The sequence below is a fragment of the Chrysochloris asiatica genome, unplaced genomic scaffold (genome assembly GCF_000296735.1).
Source record: "Chrysochloris asiatica unplaced genomic scaffold, ChrAsi1.0 scaffold00037, whole genome shotgun sequence".
Classification (NCBI taxonomy): Eukaryota; Metazoa; Chordata; class Mammalia; order Afrosoricida; family Chrysochloridae; genus Chrysochloris; species Chrysochloris asiatica.
Window position 1 is genome coordinate 17678429 of NW_006408555.1, and position 23213 is coordinate 17701641.

Genomic DNA, 23213 nt, shown 5'->3' on the forward strand with positions numbered 1-23213 from the left:
TATAACAGCTTCACGATGAGTAAGTGAAGCTATATTATAAGGAATATAAATACATAAATAAATAAAAAAGATACATATATAGAGTGTTCAACTATTGCCACAACTTTCACTAATCATCAAATGACAACATGACACATGTCTCATTTACTCTTATTCATCAGTAGGAGAAAGACTATAATTCCCTTGGGAGTGAGGACAGGGTGGTAGACAGGCTCCTAAGGTAGTTATTTTTGTTTTGTTTTGTTTTGTTTTTTAAGGTTTTTATTGTGGATTGAGTGTAAGTTTACAGGGCAGATCATCAGTTTTACATTCAACAAATCATACACCTTGTTTCATTACAATGATTATAGTTGCCTCCATGTACCATCAGTTACCAGTATTTCTATTTACTTTAGCTCTTTTTTTTTTTTCAAACATTCAGGTATATATAATAGTTTACACCACCAAAAGGCACATTCTACAAGTCTGCCTCATGGCTACCATCTCTTAGTCCCTCTCTTCCCATGAACCTAGAGTCCTCGGCTGCTCCCTCTCTCCATGTCCTCATCTCTGCCTCTATCTCTGGTGTCGCTGCTTCTCTGGATAAGGTCTCGCATTTCGCTTGTGCTCTTCTCCCTTGATGATCCTAGGGTCCTTTGTTTCTAGACTGTAAGATGAATCACTCCCGTTTCTGTTACAAAAATTCTACCTTTACAATTGTGACAGTAATTAGTGATGATAACAGTTACTCACTATTGAATCACAAGAATCTTATCCCCATCTCGTTTAACCAGACCCATTGAGACAAGATTAAAACAACTCATCTTCCTCCACACACTTTTAAACTCCCCCTTGAAACCTTATGAGCCAGTCACTTTGTGCCTTTATCGCCCCCTCATTTTAGGTAGCCTATGTCGAAGTTGCCTGTCCCAATGTATAGAGGGGATAGCATTGATACTTGATGTGAAGACTCCTTCCCTCTCTGTTGGTATTTAGAGTTATTATCTCCATGAGTATAGGTTCAGTTCATCAAATTGTAGCAATTTACCCTCGTTTCCTTTCTTAAAATTGTTTTTTGGAGTCCTGGTGTGGCGCTGTGGGTTAATGCGCCAGACTGCAAAGCCGTGTGAACTGCAAGATTGGTGGTTCAAGCTCACCCGTGGCTCCTTGGAAACCCTAAATAGGGTCGCTATGGGTCGCAACCAACTCGATGGCACATAACGACAGTCAAGTTCTGACGATCAAGCCATCGAGACTAGGCCAAATGGGTACTATCTACAACTCTGGATGTTCTTGTGCATCTCTCCTCACTTCTTATCAGCTGGTTGCTTCACTCTTAACTATATCCCTCTGTGGCTATGACCTTGTCCATAAGCTCAGGTGGCCCCCAAGTCTCACCACACTTTGGACCAACCAGTCCTTCCTCATCCCTCTCACATCTCCAGGTCAATGGGAGTCTGTGGAACATAGTTGAACTCAGCCCATTTCTTCATTGCTGCCTTTCTCCCTCTTTCACTCACCAGTAGACCACTGTGGTCGTCAGCAAGCTTACATGACTGCTCATGTGTTCCCTTCTAGTTTCAGTCTTAGAGGGAGGTTTCCGAAGGTAGTTTTTAAAATCTCACAATGGCTCAAAAAGTTCCATCTTAAAAAGGATTACATTTCCCATTATTACTTCTTTTAAAAAAGTCTTACAACAACCAACCTCTGTTTGATGATGCATGGAGGCGTCTGTAATCATTGCTATGAGACGAAATACGATAGGATGAATGTAAAGCTGGTGTGCTCCCATGTAAACTATCACATAATTCACAATAAAAAGTTTAAAAAGAAAAGAAGAATCAATCTCAACTTCCCATTAAAAATTATTCTCCTGTAACCAAAAACACTATTGGTTCCCACCTTAACCACAAGTACCTGAATAGGTTCTTCCTCTTCACACTGGCCAGATACAAGAAGATCTCCATATTCACCTATACACCAAGCAGCTACTTGTACCAAAGGTTGCTGTCAAAAGAAATGTAAATTTGTCAAGGACTTCAGTTCTTTTAAAAATACTAAATGGTAATCTAATCATAAAGGTAAAAATTCAGGCACATACCAAGAAAATAAATGGTAATTGCACACTAAAGTAGAAAGGCAACAAACACGAAGGACCTACTTGAGAATAATCACCAAGAATTGCTTTGTATAAGCGCTGGACAGTATAGGCATGAATCTCCACACTATTGGTTATTAACTGAATCAGATTGGGAACTGCATCATCACGAACGTAACTTCCTGCCTAAAATAAAATGCAGACAGTTTACCCCTAGAAACATAGACCAAGGATAACAAAATGTTAGCAATTGTTATTGTTTACTGTTGTTGAAGAGACTACTACAAAATAATCTAAAAGGTTAAGTAGGTTCCAATTTTCAGGTTCATAGCAGCGCAAACTTCAAGTTCTTACTTATTATTTTAAACGTTTTAATGTTATAAAAAATAAAATTTTCTCTTTGCCAAAAGTAAATTACAAAGATCTAAAATCTCAAGATTTTTCAAATCAAAACATCTAAAATTTCAAGAAGCACATTCACTGAGAACTAAATTATAATAAAACATTACAACCGCCAAACACTTTGCTCTTCTTCCACAAACCCCAAACACCAGTGTTAAAATCAAGTGAGTTAGACATATTACTCTAAAGAAATGGAAGCAGCGGAATAAGTCACAGACACAGTTTAAAACCACATTATTAAATAAAGCAGAACCAAATAACTCGTAACTTTTTAAAAACCTGAGTTTATTTAAAAGATCTGTTCTTTTAAACTACTATTTATATATGCTACAGAAGAGTCCATTTTGGTTGTTGGTTAGTTGGTTATGTGCCATGGACTCAGTTCCAACTCATAGCGATCCTGTATAGTGTTTCCAAGGTTGTAAATCTTTACAGGATCAGAAAGTCTCATCTTTCTTCCACAGAACTGGTAGTTTCAAACTGCTGACCTTGAGGTTAGCTACCCAACTCACAACCACTACACTACCAGAGTTTCTGGGAATGTGAGATATTTGTATTTAATTATTATTTTATTTAAGCATTTATTTTTAGGGTTATGGTTAGAACTAGGGTTAATGTTAGGATTAAGGGCAAGAGTTGGGCTAGGGTTATAAATAGGGCTTGGTCTAGCTATAGGGTTACAAATAGGTTTATTTTTATTTATATAATATTTTCCTTGAAATCAACTTCATTTCTTCATTGGAAGTTCAGTAAACTATATTATTCCCTTAATTTTGTGGATTTTGTTATTGTTGCAAATTGTTAACACTGGTTTCCTAGTTTCAGTCTTAAAGATTTTGAATATTTCTATATCCTGGTTGAGTCCTTGATGATCTTGTCATTATATGTTAATCTCAGGTTCTTGTCTGCTATGAATGGTTCTCTATCCAAAGAACTCCCTTAGTTAAGGTTGGTCTGGTTTTTACAAATTCTTTTAATTTCTGTGTATCTGGAAATATCTTAATTTTGTCATTATAGATGAAGGACAATTTTCCTGGATATATAATTCTTGGAGTCCTGATGTGGCGCTATAGGATAAGCAATCGACCACAAGATCACTTTGAAACACAAAGTTAACAGTTTAAACCCACCACCTGCTCCTCAGAAACCCTACACAGGATTACTATGAGCTGGAACTGACTCAATGGCACTTAACAACAGCATGACTCTTGGCTGGCTTTTTCTCTCTTTCAGTGTTTTGCATATGTCATCCCATTGTCTTGACTGCATGATTTCTGCTTAGAATTCAAAGAGTAGTCTTACTAGTTCTTTGTAGGTGACTTGTCGTTTTTCCCAAGCTGCTCTCAGGATTCTTTGTCTTTGGTTTGGGAGAGTTCGATTATATCTTAGTAACACAGTGGGTTATGCATTGGGCTGCTAACCACAAGGTCAGCAGTTCCAATCTATCAGCCACTCTGGGAGATGAGCCTTTCTACTACCATAAAGATTTATAGCCTCAGAAACCCTATATAGGATCACTATGAGTAAGAACTGATTTGACAAAATATAACCACTCCCACATCTTGGTGATTTTCTTTTGGGGTTTATGCTGCTCAGAATTGTTCAACTTTTTAGATGCGTATTTTCTCATGTCTCATGATGTTAAGATTAGTTTTCCTCCAATTTCTTCAACAATTTTCTCTGTGGTTTTTTTGTGTGTCTTCCTGTTTTGGACTTCCAATCACATGTAAGTGATTTCCCTGGATGGTGTCCTATATAATTTTTGGCTATCTTCAGATGTTTTTGTTCTTTTTTTGTGACTGACTGTTCCTCTAGTAGATCAATATTGAGAGATTTGTTTTAAAGGTTATCAACACTTCTCTGCCTCTTCAATGTGTTATCTATTTCTGAAATCTTTGTGTTTATCTTCTAGATTTCTACTTGCTGTTTTTACATGGTTTCTAATTTTTCATTTAGTCAGTTTGTTCTTGTAATGTTTTCTTTTCTAAAAAAATTTTCTGTGGTCTACTTGCTTTCACCTGTATCTTTCTCAATCATTCTTTCAATTCACTGAAGGTAAGTACCTAAGTATCATTCTTTTGAATTTCTTATCAGGTAGTTCTAATACTATTGTTAGTTTCAACAATATTACATTTTCTGACCCTGCATTTTGGTCACTTGTTTAAGCCACTCTTGTCTTGTTTCTTCATATAAGCTGAAATTATCTGTTGTCTGAGAGACATTGTGTGGTGTCATAATTATATTTAACTGATGATTTCATGCTGATATATTCTCAAACACTTACCAGCTACCTAGTAGGTGCATTCGAGACTAGAAATGTCTATGCAGTTCTGCTTGCTGTTTCTGTAATGTAGTTCAGGGCAGGTGTATCTGATGTTAGCTGTTAACTATCATTGATCTGGTTGTACAGGGGTAGGTAGTGGCACTTGCCCAGTGGGTGGAACTGCAGGATGCATGAATGTGGCTGGGCTAAGCACAATTGCTGTCTCAGTAAGAAAACAACTGATGCAAAATCCCTAAGTCTCTAGACATGGGAGTGGTATGCCTGGCACCTGATCTCCAAGCACAGCATAGGCTATGCAGAAGTGCCACTGGCCCCTGAAAGGGCAGGGGTGGGGGCTAGCCGTGCCCCTGAACAGCAGGAGGGCACAGGGAACAAGGGAGCATGCCAACAACCTCCAGCACTCATCCCGTGCTACCAGATGCTGTGGAGATACATAAAAGTTCAAGATGGCCAGGCCACACCAGGTCAGGCCATAGCCCAATCTGTCTTTCTCCTCTCTCGCCACTCCCACACTCAATTTACTCTCCAAATGGATACTCGATCCACCTCTCTATTCTCTCCTCTGAAGCTCCAGGTACCTGGATACCCATACATATCTGTTGTACTCACTCTCCCATGTCTTTGTTGCAGAGGGTCTACTTGGAATGTCTGCCAATCCCACCATTTTGCCTGAGAAGAAGTCTATCCTTTTTTTTAAAAAAATACAACTTATACATGTTAAAGGAGCTCTGGTAGCGTAGTGGTTACGAATCGGGCTGCAAACTGCAAGGTGAGCAATTCGAAACTACCAGCTATTCCGCGGGAAAAAGATGAGGCTTTCTGCTCCCATAAAGATTTACAGCCTCAGAAACCCTATACAGGGTCACTATGAGTTGGAAACGACTTCACGACACATAACCAACCAACCACACATGTTAACTCAGGTGATGAGGAGGGCAATATTCAAGGGGGTAGAGAGGAATAGGGCAATACAAAAAAGGAGGGTATACATAAGCAGTGAAGATAGGGAAGACATAAGGCTAAATGGGCTAAATGGGATCAAAATAAATGGTAATTTATATACAACCTTGGAACAACAGTGTTCTGTGAGTAAATACGTGAAGCGTGACATAGGCTGAATGGGTAAACATGGGGGAAATATTTATGTGTTTGTCTTGTAGATAATAGTTTCCCCTGCCCACTATTGTAAAATAGACATTTACGTGTGACAGAAATGATTATGGGGAATTATGATCATAGAAAGTTTATAATCCTGCCTTCAGACTATAACTGACTAGATTTTATAAAAGGGGAATTAGAATTTATCCAGGGAAACAGGCTTTTTGTTAAGCCTCTGTAAAGCATATCACACCTTAGGTACAATCCTGAGCGCCACCCAGAACCTTTGGAGTTGGGGCATTCCCACTTGAAAAGACATGCAGACCAACCCAGAACTTCTGGGAGAACAGAAAATTCTTACTGAAAGCCTTGCAGATGGGGGAAAAAAGTGGACTGTTGGGCTGTTTGAATTTTAAGCATCTTTTTGCTTTGGAGGTAACAAGGCAAGAAAAATCAGGGAAAATCCCCTTCTAGGACAGACACTTAAAGGGAACCCATGAGTCTAGTGTGTCCACTGGTGACAAGCTGGGTCTGCTTGTGAGTGGAAGTGGGAAAAATACAGCAATGAAGACATGGGCAGGGTTTGACCATGTTCCGTTGAAACCCACTGACCTTGAGAAGACAGAAAAAGAGGAAGGGCCCGCTGGTCTAAAGGTTAGGAAGATATGTGAACTCCTGAGCCCAAGGGCACTGACCTAGTCCCAGGGAGCCAGGGCTAAGAGTGAAGTGGCCAGCTCGTCTGAAGTGCAGGGAGGTGTGTGTGAACTCCCAAACTTGTAGCTGGTACCTATTTGATCTAGCTTTGATGGCTAGCTGACCAGAACTGTACCAGATGAAGATAAAGATTTTTGCTACTATGAGCAAATACAAAAAGATACAATTTGATGAACTAGACTTTTGCTTATAGATGCAGCTGCTGAAAAATTCCAACTGGATTGGTAGAATTCTTCTTATCAAGGAGCAAGCTTATTTCTTCAGTATACCAGGTTGAAAAGGAAAGGGAAATTTAGACATTGTTATCAAAAATGGAGGGCTTACAAAGGCTTGCTTACAAGCTTTCTTGAGTGTGCCTAGTTTCAAAATGAGGGGGGATAAAGACAAAATCCCCACTGAATAGTTCCCCTTTTTCCATATGGATTTGGTGAAAGGGGGTGGGGGATGATGGTGATAGGGTTTTATGATTCAATTGTGAGTCCTCATTAGGAGGATTAAATTTAATTATCATAATGGTAATATTAGATGATTTATAATAAAAAGGGGGAGAAAGCAGTTAATCTTTCATTTCAGGACCATCAAGAGGAAGAGCATGAGTGAAGCAAGAGATCCCTACCTAGAAAAGTGGTGAAAGCAGGGACAGTGGTAGAGGTGGTAGCATGGAGGGCCAGAGCAACTGGGGGCTACAGACCTATGGACTGAATAAACACATTTACAAAAATGAAAGAATATACGATGCTCATGGATAGGAAGGCTAATACTGGGAAAACATCAACACTACTCAAAACAATCTATAAATGTAACACAATCTCAATCCAAACTCCAAAATCATTCTTAAATGAGATGGAAAAACTGATCACTAGCTTTATATGGAAAGGAAAGAGACCTCAGGTAAACAAAGGACTGCTTAAGAACAAAATTGGAGGCCTCTTACTCTCTGATCTCAAAATTTACTACACAGCTACCAGTGGTCAAATCAGCCTATTAATAGGAACAAACAAGATGTGGATCGAGTAGAAGTGCAATGAGGAGCTCCATCAGCAACAAAACAGAATACCAGACCAAGCAGGCTCAGGGGATGGTAAAGGCACCAAGTGACTGGCTTACAAGGTTTCAAAAGGGAGTTTAGTTTAAGAGTATGGGGGGGAGGGGGGGGCAGGGGGAGAAAAAGTCCCCACTGAAAAGTTTTCATCTTGTCTAGATAGATCTGCTTAAAAGAGATGGGGATAAGATTCTTTTGATTCAATAGTAAGTCATTGTTATCATGAATAATTGCGACTGTCACGATTGTACAGGTAGAAGTTTTGTAGCAAAAACAGGGGAGTGGTTAACCTTACAGTCCAGAAACAGAGGACCCTAGGACCATCAAGGGAGAAGAGCACAAGCGGAATGCAGGACCTTATCCAGAGAAGAAGCAACCCCAGAGACAGAGGCAGAGATGGGGTCATGGAGAAGGGGAGAAGCTGAGGACTCTAGATTAATGGTAAAAGAGGGACTAAGAACTAAGAGATGGTGGCTAGGAGGCAGACTTGCAGAATGTGGCCTTTGGAGGTATAAATTATTATATATGCCTGAATGTGTTTTTGTTTTTTAAAAAAAGCTAACTGTGAATAGAGAGAAATACTGTTAACTGATGGTACATTGAGGGGATTATAATCATTGTAATGAAGCAAGGTGTATGATTTGTTGAATGTAAAACTGATGATCTGCCCTGTAACTTTCACTCAATCCACAATAAAAACCTTTAAAAAACAACAACAAAATACAGCCTATTACTGGTACAAGAAAAGATAAATAAATAGATCAATGGAACAAAAAGAAAAATCCAGCCAGAATCTATCGACATATAATCAGCTGATCTTTTGGGAAAGAGATTGTCTCTTCAACAATGAAGCTGGCAAAACTGGAAATCCATTTTCAGAAGAATGAAGCAAGACCCATATTTAGAGGGAAAACAAAACAAGTTTAAAAGAAGAAAAACAGTAGCTATGTTCTAAAATCCTGAAGGAATTATCAGAAATCAGTAACACAACAAATACTTTATATATCAGAATTTTAATAGCAATATTCCCACCTAATAATTTATTTCACCGATATCCATTTGGGGATTTTTTAGTTTCCTCCTATTATAAATAAAATTGGGATGAACTCCTTTGTATATACATGCATTTAGCCTTTTAATTTTCCAAGATAAAGTCCTGAAATCTGAATTAATCAATCAAAAGGTATACATTTCAAAATTTCTGCTATATGCTACTAAAATATATTCTAGAAAACTGCCACCATTTTATATGCCCATAGTGAAAAGTACTGTTTGTCTATATCCTAACCAATATTAGGAACAGATTAAAACATAAAATGAGTAGAAAATGATTATTTCACTTTTATTTATTGTAGCTGAGTGTTGGTTCCAACTCATAGCAACCCTGTCTAAGGTGGATTTCAACCACTGACCTTGCAGTCCATTGCATTATCCTGTAGCGCCACCCGAGGACTCCAACTTAGTAGTTCTTTAATAGTGAGGTGAGTTTCAAACACTGAATAACTACATTTCTTTTTACTTTGGGGATTGCCTATTCAAAGGCAAATATTCCATTAGAGTATTGGGTTTTCTACTACTTAGGAGTACTGACAAATTAAAACTGTCAATATGTTCATATGTTATAATATTTTCTCCCTAGTTGTCATTTGTCTTTTGACTTTGTAGATTTTTTTCTTTTGCTATATAAATTTCAAATTTGTATGCAGTCAAATTTGTAAATAATTTCCTTTAAACTTCTGGTGAAATGATTAGCTATAAAGAGCTATCTTTTATTTTTATACCACTACATTTTTACTTTTAAGTCTCGAATAACTACCTATAAAAGGGTTTCAAAAAGTTCATAGAAAATTTATATAAACTTTTTTTAAAACAAAAATTATTAAATTATCTTTTAGTGGAGTTGTGATATCTAAACCATTGACGCTAAGTCAAATGGGTACTATCTGCAAGTATGGGCATTCTTGTGTCTTCCTTCACTTCATATCAGTTGGACATTTTACTCACAGCTCTAGCCCTCCATAGCTGTATCTTTGTCCATGGGCTCAGGAAACCCTATAAACTTTTTGAAGCCCCACCCCTTCATTGAATGACAAAGAAGCTATACAATTCTAACAGTTATCACAAAAAGGACATCTTAAAATACTCTGTTAACTATAAATTCAAAATAAATTTAGTCATTTCAAACCCTCCACACTGGCTTCCCAGCATATTCAAAATAACATCCTAACTCTCATAAGGTCCTATATTATCTGGCTCCTGCGGATCTCTCTGCTCACTCTACTAGCTTCACTTGCCTTCTTGTTGCTCTTCAAGTAGGCCAAGCTTATTGCCACCTTAGGGTCGTCACATGCTGTTCACTCTAGTTACATACCCTTCCCCCAGATTTTTGCATGGCATGCTCCTAAGGTCTTTTTACTAAGGTCTATACGTAAATGATCAAGCAGTGTTTCGTTCTGTTGTGCATAAGGTCACTATGGGTCAGAACCAATTCGATGGCACCTAACAACATACGTAAATGACAGACCCACCCTGACTACCATATCTAAATTATTTGGCTCAAACTCCACTCCACAGCCATTAAATTGATTTCAATTCATAACAATCATACAAAACAGAGTAGAACTTCTCCATAGGGTTTCTGGGACTGCAAATCTTCACTCGAGAAACCTCATTTTCCTCCAGGGAATTATCTGGCCAGCTGTCCCATACCTTATCCTGCTATCATTCTATTTCTTTATACTCTTTTAGTATTCTTATTACCACTTATTCCCACCTGACACTGTATTTCAACTATGAACTTCTGGTCTCCCCAGCTAAAATGTAAATGAGAACAAGGGCTCTGTCTGGTTTACTTATCAGCATATCCCCAGCACTGAAAAAAGCTACTTACCGTTGTTAACACACGCATAATTGTGTCTATATGCCACCGTTTGGAAGGTGCATACCTGAGAAAACAATGGCACACAGTGAAAACATGGAAACCTGTAAACTATAATGTGACATTTAAAAACTTCTTCTTAGTCTTTTTTAGGTTCCTTGATTAAGTAATTTCATGTGGAAACCTTTCACCTTCAAATCTTGCCAAAGGATTACCCCATAAATGGTATGTAGTCAAACTCAGATGCTTCACACAAAAAATTGCATTAGAATTCCTGAGTTGACAAATGGGACTCTGTCTCCTGTTTCTCAGAAAATAAAGCATAAATTCCACACACGAAAAGACCGACATGAAGAGAGGAGAAAGGATATAATGATTGGTACCTAGATCCTAGCACTCGAAACTCACTCTTAAATTCCAGGTGAAAAGAGGAGAAGGAATAAACCCACTAAAATCCTAAAGTATTTCCTCCTTAAAGTTTTACTAAGCTTCTTTCTATTCCTATCACAAAAAGGATAACATAAAGAACAGATAAAAGAGGAGATTTTTATAAATGTAGGATTTTTTTCTCTCGTTGTTATTGTCAAGTGCCGTCAAGTCACTTCCGCAGACCTGGCGGTTCAAATCAACCTTGAGATCAAATGCTTATTTAGTTGCAAGACTCTTCTCAAAGATAATAATTTGGCATTGGAAATAAATGTTACTGTGTTTAGACATGTTTACAGCAGCACTTCCCCCATGTTTTTAAAGATAGTTTCAAAAAGTTTCAAGCAACTTTGATCAGTAAAAGTAAAAATGAAATCTTACTTTTCTGCAGCAAGAAAAATTCCAGATGCACAGTCTGCTTTAAATTCTGGCTCACATGAATCCAGAAAATAAAGTAATTCCTTCATCATGCCTCGGATATTATTCCCATTTACTAGGGCAAAACTCAATTCCATTGCACGCCTTATAGAGGGGAAAAACAGATCTAGTTACAATGCAAATCAAACAAGGCACACTCTCTTTGTGAACAACAAGCTTTGGCAGATTTCTTCATGACCTTGCATAATTCTGTGATCTCTCTTTTTGCATACAAAATAACTAAGTAGATTTACTCTAATGTAATCACAATTACTTTAAATATTTAGAATCTTCGTTCAACTCTTCCAGTCTTCAACACTCCCACAAAAAAAAGCAGAAGAAGAAAAAAAAAAAAAAAAAAGGCTCTAAGAGTTCCATTTCTAAGACTGTCCCCTTAAAGGGGAAAAGATTTAGGATATGTCATTTGATTTTAACTAATCTAAAATTGGGGATAAAGTAATTGCCTGTAGTTTCTCTCAAAGGATTCTTCTGAGAACCAACTGAAAAAGTGCTTAGAAAGCCTTCTGCAAAACACTATAAACAATATGGTATCAATGAGTCTGAGTCCTACTTAACTTTACATTGTCCAAGTTAGCACCTGTTCTTTGTAAGTAAAAGGGATTCAATAAATGGAAGTAAATGATTTCAGAGATCATTTAAAATCTAATACATTGTGTAGCTGAACACCCCCATTTACAACCAAAAAGTTCACTGAGGCCAACTGTAACAAAGTTTTACAAATATTAACAGTTTTTTCCCAAGAGGAGAGCTAGTAGATACTCCACAGAGAGAAGCAATGTAGCCTTTTGAAAGTGCAATATGCTGCTTAACTGTTGTTTCCTAGCTGCGCTGTTTGTTCTAAGAAACACAGCTGACTGCAGGATCCTAGGAGTAAGAACTGTGATGATCAATATGTGTGCTGTCAGCAATTCGAGTTTCAGCATTGTGATAAAACACTTAGCCGATGGATCACTCATTGGTTTCATCCTCCAGCACATAAAAGAACAGTACCTCTCTTAAGTCAATTTCTGCCCAGCTGACCAGTATATGTTGTTGTATCAGACATGGGCAATACATGGACATCTTCAGTATGCATGCCATTATTTCTTAGTGACATCCTTAATTTACCTAAAGTTCTTCCTGCCCATTCCCCTTTTTTAAAAAAGGATTCAAGATACAGAGTTCAACTGCAAGCAAAATTAAAAACTGCATAAATGCTAGCATACTGGCACTCAAAACCATAACATAGTACCAGGTGAATAGGGCAAAGAACTATCAATGTTTCCCTCACTTCTTTTAACAACAACAAAAAAAGCTAGACTCATAAAGATATAGTTTTTTACCTTTTTATTGAGACATCCAAATCTTTTAAACAGTCAACAATTGTGCTTCTGTGCCTCTGTACTGCATTATGATCTGTTTGTACAGTTTTCAACAAAGATGTGAGAGCTACATATCTAGATGAAACAAAGTTGCAGAGTAACAAAATAAATATCATATTCAAGATAATTTGCCTCTGGCTACATAATAACAAGATATCTAGTAACTACGGTATACTACATGCTTTTAAATATTAAATAGAAGAGATACAGTGACTATAAAGGTAACATTTTAAAGGCATAAATGATACTATAATCTAAAGTAATGGCAACCAGGAGAAGCCTTGGATTCAAGATTTGCATTCACACACAGTCAAGCTAACTTAAACCTCTAAAAGTGATGAATCAGTTCTTTCAAAGTCTTTCAAGTAGTAAAGCATAATGATCACCTACTATACTAAGCTTTTAACACCAAAACAGGAGAGAAAACATTTCAATTTTACTGCTTTTATTTTACACTAGTACCAAAACTGCCATTTCAAAAACCTGAATTTAAGATTCAAGTATTAAAACACTCTTTTTGAAGAAGGTAATTGAGAGTCCCACATGATTATCACCACATTTATCATGCTAAAAATGGTAAGAAATAAAATTTCTCCTGATTAAAGGATGATTAAAAAGGAAAAATGCAACATATTACATGTAGGAAAGCAACATTAAACTAGCTACTTTTAAAATTAGCTTTAGTTCATGAAGAATTTCCAGAGTTACTTCCTAAAATGTTCATGTTTTCTTACTTTAGAACAGGGGCCAAAATACAGTCAGCTGCTAAGTATTTTTATAAATCAAGTTTACTGGGACTCAGCAACACATCCCTATGACTGCTTCATCCTACAGGAGCACAGACCCTATGGCCATAAAGACTAAAGTATTTGCCACCTTGCCTTTCACAGACCAAGACTGGTAAAGTCTGATTTACAGTAATGATGGTTTTGTTATTAAGTGCCATCAAGTCACCTCCAACTCATAGAGAGCCTATGTAGGGTTTCCACAGCTTTAAATCATTGTGGGAGTAGAAAGCCTCATATTTCTCCTGTGGAGTGGATGGCAGGCTCAAACTGGATCATGTGCTTTGTAGTCAGCTTATTATATGAAGTCTATATGCTTCTGGGATTCACAGTATGTTTTTGTTAAGTGCCCTCGAGTCGTTTCCAACTCATAGCTACCCTGTATAGTAGGGTTTTCAAGAAATGCTAGTTAAGTCTGAACCACCAACCTTGTGGCTCAAACCAACCTTACAGTCCAGTGCTTATACTACAGCGCCACACACAAGTATAGACAAGCAGTAAAAAACCAAGAGACATACCTTCAAATTCTTTATAAAACAGCAGTTTTAAGATTAGACTAAAAATAGAAATTGGGGTCGAAGTTCTAGATATGTGACTCAAAAGATGAATAAAACTGAATCGTCACTATATGAAATACAGAGTTTACACTATCCAAGATATTGGTCAGCTGACTTACCTAATATTCTTGTCATTGTTCAATAAGAAACGACCCAGGATATTTATGGCTAAGACCTAAAGAGAAATAGCACAGATTAAACATCTATGAACATATTTATATTGTTTCTTAACTCTTAAGGATCACTTCCTGGCCTCGGATACATGCAAACTATTTAAAAGTGGTGGTTGTTGTTAAGTGCCATTGAGTGAGTGCCGACTCATAGCAACCCTGTACAGGGTTTCTGAGAGTTTGGAAGTCTTCGTGGGAGCAGAAAGTCTTACCTTTCTCCTGTGGAGCAGCTTGCAGGCTCTAACTTATTGGTTTGCAGTCCCAGTGCTTATCATATTGTTGTTGTTAAGTGCCATTGAGTCGATTCCGACCCATAGCAACCCTGTATAGGGTTTCCAAGGAGCAGCTGGTGAGCTTGAACCACCGTTCAAACGACTTTGCAGTCTGAGGCATTAGCCCACAGTACCACACCAGGACTCCGCTTATCATATAGTTGGTACTTTATAGACTGATAGCAAATGAATGAATGAATATACAATAAAAGCTAATTCTTAAAATTATATTCTGTATCTATAGTAACTGCTGGAATTGTTTTACAAGTTTTCAGGTTGGAGAAGAGTAATATTAGTATAGCTTTTTTAAGGAAAATCTGGCAATACCTGAATATTTGAAATATATCTTCTACTTCAACTTTCTCATTTCTAGTCCTGGTGTGGTGCTGCAGGTTAATGCACTAGACTGCACAATCAGTTACAAAGGATGAGACTGGATTCTACATGAATATGGAACTATCAAAGCTAGGTGCAGAACAAAGTATATAGTATGTTACAATTTTGTTTAAATAGTGGGACTGGAAAAGAACTAACCTAAGTTATTTTGGTTATATTATTTGACTAGATACTTTAAGACTAAAGAAAAATAGAACTGTATATACAAATACTGTGGAGTCCTGGTGTGGTTCTGTGGGATAAAGCACTAGATTGCAGGGTTGGTTTGAACCATAAGGTCAGTGACTCAAACTCACAAGTTGCTCCTTGGAAACCCTATACAGCATCTCCATGAGATGGAACTGACTCGACAGCACGTAACAACAACAATTTACAAATACTATACTCAATAAATTTGTTTCTGCAGGTGGCAGATTAAAAAGATGCATGAGCTGACCCTCTGCAACAAAGATGTGGAGACTGAGTAAAAAAGACACCAATTCTGGAATCCTGAGTATCAAAAGAATTAAGTGCCTGTCGACTAGAAGAAGTCAAAAAAGAGCAGCAAGAAAAAGAAAAACCGACAGACTGTGAGTTGGCAAGATGTGGTCATCTTGAGGTTTTGAGAGCGGCTGTCAATACAATGAACTGTAGACACAGGACATGACTGAAGGCTGGCAGCAAGGGAGTACAGTTCTCCCTTGTTCCGTGCCTTCTTGGTACATGGGGAAATGGCCAGGCCCCACTCTACCCAACACAGGGCCAGTGGCACTCCCTCCTATGCATCCTCTGCATCTGCCCGGAGTCCAGTGCTAGGCATATCGCTCCTGTTTCTAAAGACATGTGACCTATCCCTGAATTACATAAACATTGAACAGAGAATTAACTGCATTCACATTTCTAGTCTCTACCACATCCACCAGGAGATCGGTGGTGAGTGCCTGAGCATACACCAATACGCAATCATCAGCTAAATATAAATATGATACCACAATGCTTCAGAAAAAACAGATAACTTCAGCTTCCACAAAGAAACAAAGCAAAGTGCCTCAAACAAGTAACCAAAATACAGTCAGAAAATGTAACACCAGAAATTATAAAGGAACTATCTAATAAGGACTTTTTTTAAATGACATTTAGGCAACTTCCAAGGATAGAAGATTGAGAAAAATACAAATGAAATCAAAGAAAACAGACAAAATTATGGAAAAAAATCAGGAAACAAAATGATAAAACAATTGCAAAAATGGAAGCCATACAAAACCAGTAATTAGAAAGCCAGAAGATTAAAACTAAGACTTCAAAGATAGATAACATACTGCAAGGACAACGAAATGGAAATGAATCAATTGAAAGATGAATTACTAAGACTGAAAGAAAATCTCTCAATATTTATCTGTTAGAAGAACACACAGAAAAAACACCAATCAATGGAGTAGAATTGAGAGCCCCTAAGTAAATTCATGCAGCTATGCTCAGTGTATCTCTGGCATATGATATTAATGATACTGTCTGATGATTTCTGCATTCCACTAGGTCACCTCTCTTTGGAATGGACACAAACATGGATTTATTCTAATCAGTTAAAGTAATAAGTAGAAATCAAACTCTGGTCTTAGTAAAAGCTTATTCTGAAATGCTTCCTTCACTCAGTAATATTTTTATGTCTAACTATATGAGGATCTTCAAACTTAATTAACAATAGTGAATATTAAGCCTTCAATGAGAACTAGCAAAAATACCGCACTATACATCCTAAAATCAATTTTGAAATTAAACCCAATCCAAAGAACAACAATTCAAGTCAATCTTTGTAAATAAAACATTTAGAGGGGGGGAAAGATTTTAAAAGACTTACCCGCAGTCCACTCTCTGACTTAATATCCATGATAGTCAAAACCGTTTCATAAAGAATAGCATTTCCTACATTTTTACTAGTCTCTGTATTAGTGGCAACCTGAAAGACACAGAGGGCAGTACACTAATGATGGAAGACTTCAAAAAAAGCTCTAGGGGTAATAATTTTGTGACTACAGGCACAACTGAGAAAACATAGATAAAATCTACCCAATATAATTATAATCATTCTACTCCCTGCTATATGAAAATTAATGTTTAATATGATGTAAGTTTGATCCACTCACCTGTGCTAATATATCATTCATAGCTTCACTTGAGTCATCGTCATTTCGTCCTAAAATTCTTAATAACCGTAAAATTCGTACCTAATGTGCAAATATGAGAAGTGTCAACAAATTTTGAATAGCATAAAGGAACCTCACTTGGTATGAAATGCAAATAACTTAAATGAAGCCTCAGATCCCACTAAAAATGATTTTAAAAAACTTAACAGAATTTAAAATACTATCTCTAGAGCAATAATCCGTATTTCTATGACATAATAACTCGTTTCTGACTCATAGTGAGCCTACAGGGCAGAGTAGAACTACCCATAGGGTTTCCCAAGTTGAAATCTTTAGGAACAAACTGTCAGGTGTTTTCCCCTACAGAGAGCAATTGGTTTGTTAGAACTGCTGACCTTTCAGTTAGATTCAGATTTAACCAAAATTTAACCATTCTTCCACCAAGGTTCCTATGGATCTTAGTGAAGATAAGACAATCTTCTCCTTTGCCACTCCACAGCTAAAGGCTATAGAGAGCTACATGTCTCTGAAACTCAAGGCTATCTATTTAGTAAATAATTCTGACTATTACAGCTATAACTTTATTGGATTAATCTAAATAGAGCACTATTTATTATTTAACTTAATCACAATTAACTACCACATGTCTACTCACAACAAACTTAAGTGGAAGAAAACAGTCTATTCAAAAGATATTATATTCATGTATTTATCCAAAACTTTCTTTTCCACCTTACCTGCAAAAATGGGTCACTGATACCAGAAACATCATGTTCTGGTGAATATCCGGACATGATGAGGTTCTTCAGAATACGGACTAGTTGGGGCACAAGCTGCAAAAACAATGATGAATCAAAAGACAGTGAATACCAAAGAATGAGTCATGAATACACAGGTTGTTTGTTTTACAAAAAGGATGCAAGAGTCTGAGTCCAATCAAATTCTACTGATACTAGTATATTGTTAATGTGTGCTAAATATAACTTAGAACACTTAGGTCAAAGGATTCAAGAAAAGAAATGTTTTATCTGAATAAAAATTGACTTTTTTATTCTAGAGCTATAGATACAATGATATTAACAAATAAGAGTGGGTCAGAATTTTATGGAGACCAGGTAAAACAATTATCTCTAAGAGACTTTGCATTTCAACTTCTGTAAAAACTTGACATCAATTTCTAATTGGCACAGATATGTTCAAGTTTTCTCCACACTAATAACTGGATATAAAATGTTATTACACATACAATACAACTGGTAATCTTATCAAAATTATAGCATACCATCTCAAATAGAAAAAAACCTTTCTCTCCTGTTTTTGTTTTTTTTTTAAACAAATAGGGAACACAAAAACTTACATCTTCACTTTTCCAGTTGTAAAACATTAATAAACTGCTTTTTTCTCTTACCTTCATTCCATTTCATTACCTTAATTGCCTTTCCCTACCCTTATGTCTATGAAATAATTTCCAGTAAGATATAATTTCACTGATTTGCTACCTGTTTTCTTTTTATCTCACTAGTGAAACTACACATTCTATATGGTGGGAATTCCCTTTTGTCCTTCCTTTTTGCCCATTGGAGTCACAGAACACAGCAGCCAATTTTATTATCAAACAGAACTTTAAATAGCAGTATTCATTTCTTTTCTGTTGTTCAATTGTTTGCTGTTAAAATTCTACTCCAAAATGTTTCCCACAAAAGGAATGTTTCCAGTGTCCAAATGAAAACTCAGTTTATTTGTATAAACAACTCTAATAACATAATTCGTGTCCAGATTGAAAAGAATTGCACCTCATTCTAGAGGCAGTCTAGGAACACCAACTCTACTGAAACATAATTACTTTTTATAATTGTATTCAGACTCTGTTTCCTCCCCACACTCCAACTCAAATAAGGGGACCAAAAGTTCAAATGATAAAAAAAAAAGCGCCAAGCTATGCCCAAGGCATGCATTTAAACATTCACAACATTAAAGACACTTCTAAATACAAGGGAACATAATCTGTGTATATTCCAATAAGTTTGGCCTTAATACTTCAGAATTAAATGATTCCAAAGTCATCAAAACAAAATCTAATTAGAACATCTCCATAATGAAATATATGTAAGCCATGGAGATCTGTGAATTCTGAACAAAACTCTCATTAAATCTGTCAACTATGCAGATACATTTGCATGAGGCATAAGAATAATAGATTTTTAAAACTGCTTTAAAATGTCATACAACTGAGACCATCTACTTATCAATCAAGCTGTGCGCAAAAAGCAGTTCACCTTGCAAATGTGCCAATGGCCTGCTTTTCTGTACTATAGTATCCCTAATTAGTTATTCAAACCTGGTTTATTTCTTAGAGGAGTCCTTTGGCTTTAGTTTACTAAAATGAAAAAGAACTGTTTTATTTACTACCAAAAGATCAGCATATCACATGAGATCACCCTGGGACAGAAAGTTAAATGTCTGTGTTCAGTATACAAATTCTTGGAACCCAGCTTTATTTTTCAGACTAAAATGCAAGTTACTAAAACTAATGACAGGACAAACAAAATAAGATGACAAAGGGAAAGGCTGCAGCCATGAAAATCAGTTGGTGCCTATCCACTCCACCTCAAATCCTTTTAATATTCCAAAAATTCTAGGCAAGATTATATGTACATGAGGGAAAAATAAAAACTCTAAATCTGAACTGAAAGTTCAGAAGTATATGCAACACTTGTTTAAGTGTGAGGTTACCCACTTATGGCTCTACAACATCTAGTTCAAAAAGGAGTGTTTAAAAAAGAGGAAACATCTTTACAGTGAGGATCATTCCCACCCCCCCACCCCCAGGGATGGGCAACGTGGACACTGGCTACCCAAAATGGGGGGGGGGGGGAGGCAGCAAAGGCAAGAAGTGACTGGCTTCCAAGCTTTCAAGAGGGAGCCTAGATTAGATCCAGAGGGCACAGAGGGTAGAATCTCCACTGAGTTGTATCCAATCTGTCTGGGCAGTGCTAATGAAAAGAGATGGGGATAGGTCCCCTGTGGTACAATGGTGAATAATTGTTATCAGGACTGACTGAGAAGGTTCTAAATGTAAAGGTGGACATTTTGTATCAAAAGGAGGGGAGTGGCTGACTTTGCAGTCTAGGAGCAGAGGTCCCTGGGACCATCAAGGGAGAAGAGCAGAGAGCGGGACCCTACCCAGAGAAGCAGTGACGCCAAAGATGGAGGCGGAGGCAGAGGCAGAGACGACGATGTGGAGAGATTGAGCGGCTTGGAACTCTAGACCCAGAAGGGAGAGGGGGCTGTGTGCTGATGATTGGGGGGGTCGAGCAGGCTTGCAGTGTATACCCTTTGGTTGGTTGATGATGCATAGAGGGGACTGTAACCATGGCAGTGAAACTATATACGACAGGATGAATATAAAACTAATCTTCTCCCATGTAAATTATCACATAAATCACAATAAACCATTAAAAAAAAAGGAGTGTTTGATGTCAAGGCTCCAGACTGATCTGGAATGGCCATCACCAAAGTCACTAGGAAACTGCTCAAAGTTTTTCAAGTGAAGACAAAGAAGAGGCAGAGAAGGAGACTTTGAACAATTCAGGAAGGGGCTACAAGTGAAATCCATGGCTGACTTTGGAGTTAAAAGTTTAAGAGACAAGACAAAACTGGACGAGGGAGTTAGCCAAAAATGCTAGAACAAATAACTCACTCATGTTAAAAGCACAGCTTCAGCATTAGTATATTTTTTAATTCCACATTTGTGGATGAATACACAAAAGCTACTAAGGACCTAAAGGCCAGCATGCACCATCTAAAAGAGGGTTAATTCTTACCTTTTCATTCTAACATACAGCAGGATTCCAAACAGACAACAGGAACAAAACATACAAAGCAAGCATTAGGGACAGATACGGGTCTCATACTATTTTACAATAATTTAATCAAGACATGAACATCTAAGAAAAAGAAAAAGGGAACTGCTGTTAAAGCCTCATTAGATTTAAAGTGCAATGTGAACCATGATCACCGTCCTATAAAAGGAGACAGATGTACATAGCTACCCAAAGAACACTCTTTTTCTACATGTTTCTCACTACTGCCTTCTAAAAATCAGTGGAAAACACCAGAAATGTCCACTGTCAAATGCTAGTAAGAAAGGGGCTGGATAAGAAAGCTAAGGACACTTCCATCACAGAAGTCAATGACCCAAAAGCCTGGGTTAGGTCAAAGGAATAAAGGTTAAATTTCAGTTTACAGTTGTTTCATTTTATTTTTTGCAGTTTAGTTTTTATCTGAAATAGAAAATTACCTGCCTTTTTTAAAAAAAAGGACACACAATTCTTATTTAAAATATGAGCTCAGGTTACATTACCTGAATGCAAAATGAAAACATCAGATGAAGCACATGATAAATGTCAACAATAAGACACTCGTATTACGAAAAAGAAAAAACCATCAATCAGTCTACTACTGCCAGTTCTTATGTCTAAATCTGGCTTTCAGCCCTACCACACAACAAAGTCAGCTAAATCTTCTATCCAGCTTCATAGCTTACTTTTAAAAGAAAATTCAGAACTGAACAAAGCATGTACTTTTCAGGAAAATCATTTTTCAATCAAGAAAGGTTTAGGCATACAAAATGATACCTACCTTTCTAAAATGGGCAAGCATGTCTGGGCTTCGCTCACACATTTCTGTGAGGAGGACTACAGACGTGTGAAGGACACCTTAAAGAAAAGATAAAATGAAAACTGAAAGCAAGGTTATATTATTCAACTGATAAAACAGGACTTTAGGTTCCTGAAGGTCATTCCAAAAGTAGAGTTGCTACTTTTGATTTTTTAATTCTCCAAAGGATGTAAGCATTAAAGTGAACACAAAAGAAGTACTTTATATAGATGCCTGCTGATTTACTGGTCAGGTCAGTAAAATTAGCACATTTTAACAACTTGATGTCATTGTTAAGTGCCCACTCATAGCGACCCTGTATAGGGTTTCTGAGGAGCAGCTCATAGGTGTGAACTGCTGACCTTATGGCTCCTAGTGCATTGTTGATCTTACAGAATTAGGTGACCAAAATAACTACTAAACAGTGACAACAGATTATGTGCCTCTCCATCTGAGAATATTCATGGTCACCATCAGGTAGGTACCATTAGCTCCATGGTGTTGTTGCTGTTGTTAAGTGCCAGTCAAGTTGGTTCCAACCCATAGCGACCCTGTATAGGGTTTCCGAGGAACAGCTGGTGAGCTTGACTACTTAATCAAAAAGCTGTCTGCTGAGTTCTGATATATAATTCAAGATGCACTAAATGTGTAAGCAAAGAAATGCCAAATTCCATTTAATTTCTCTTAAGTTTTATGTAAATATATCGGAGTATTAAGTTTTGTTATTGTTAAGTGCCATAGAGTCGGTTTCAACTCATAGCAACCCTGTATAGGGTTCCCAAGGATTCTGAATCGCCAACCTTACAGTTCAAACTGAATTTGCGGTCCGGTCCAGTGCTTATCCTACAGCGCCATACCAGTATCCACTAAAAATGCCTGTTACAAATAGCCTGAAAGAATTTTCACAAACCCTAGACTCCTATTACAAGACAAAAGTATTTTTTCATTATAAACTAACCTGGAAATCAAAGGATTCTACACACATGGAAATCAAGGCTAGGATCATTTGTATACTACACCGAATATGAATACCTTAACATAGTCTTTTGACTATGGTGAAAGACAAGACTTACTATGAATGAACAGATCTCTAATTAAAACTAAGGTATCAGAGAAAAGTGATTTGGATGACCAGACCTACAGGATATGCGTAAGTAACACTACTGTATGAATACAAAAGGCCTGCAATGCCTGATGCTTCTTCTCTTCCCACCCCTTCTTCTCTCTCAGAGCTTCACATGAGAGCCTCCAAATCACATTACCATGGTTCTTCTCATTCAATAAGTTTTTTGTTGCTGGTAAAAACATCTCCATAAGTTCAGGAACCTTCCTGATGACATGAACAGCACACAGTGCTGCCTATAAAAAAAAAATAAATACATAAAAGAACAAAAGATTTATTTTAATTAAGCAGGGCAACCAATCTTATTTAAAAAAAAAAGCTCATCAATTCGTTTATCACTAGAAAAATCAAGAAAGTTAGGTAACAGATATTATTTATTAAGTGGTTTATATGCTAGATCATGGTTAA

At 37.1% G+C, this 23213-nt stretch overlaps 1 protein-coding gene across 2 annotated transcripts in view; it reads right to left on the bottom strand.

Annotated features, from left to right (window-relative positions):
- The window catches only part of AP1G1 (adaptor-related protein complex 1, gamma 1 subunit), a 96430-nt gene that overhangs the window by 15629 nt on the left and 57588 nt on the right, over positions 1 to 23213 (bottom strand). The window contains exons 5-16 of one of the 2 annotated variants that reach the window (XM_006860189.1): positions 22945 to 23041; positions 21665 to 21741; positions 20848 to 20856; positions 17761 to 17856; positions 17024 to 17104; positions 16738 to 16836; positions 14182 to 14237; positions 12682 to 12795; positions 11303 to 11443; positions 10508 to 10562; positions 2141 to 2263; positions 1897 to 1986 (exon numbers count right to left, since the gene is read on the bottom strand). In XM_006860189.1, coding sequence (XP_006860251.1) covers positions 1897 to 1986; positions 2141 to 2263; positions 10508 to 10562; positions 11303 to 11443; positions 12682 to 12795; positions 14182 to 14237; positions 16738 to 16836; positions 17024 to 17104; positions 17761 to 17856; positions 20848 to 20856; positions 21665 to 21741; positions 22945 to 23041 — 1038 coding nt within the window. The remainder of the gene's footprint in view (positions 1 to 1896; positions 1987 to 2140; positions 2264 to 10507; positions 10563 to 11302; positions 11444 to 12681; positions 12796 to 14181; positions 14238 to 16737; positions 16837 to 17023; positions 17105 to 17760; positions 17857 to 20847; positions 20857 to 21664; positions 21742 to 22944; positions 23042 to 23213) is intronic. The other variant, XM_006860190.1, reaches the window with a different exon arrangement.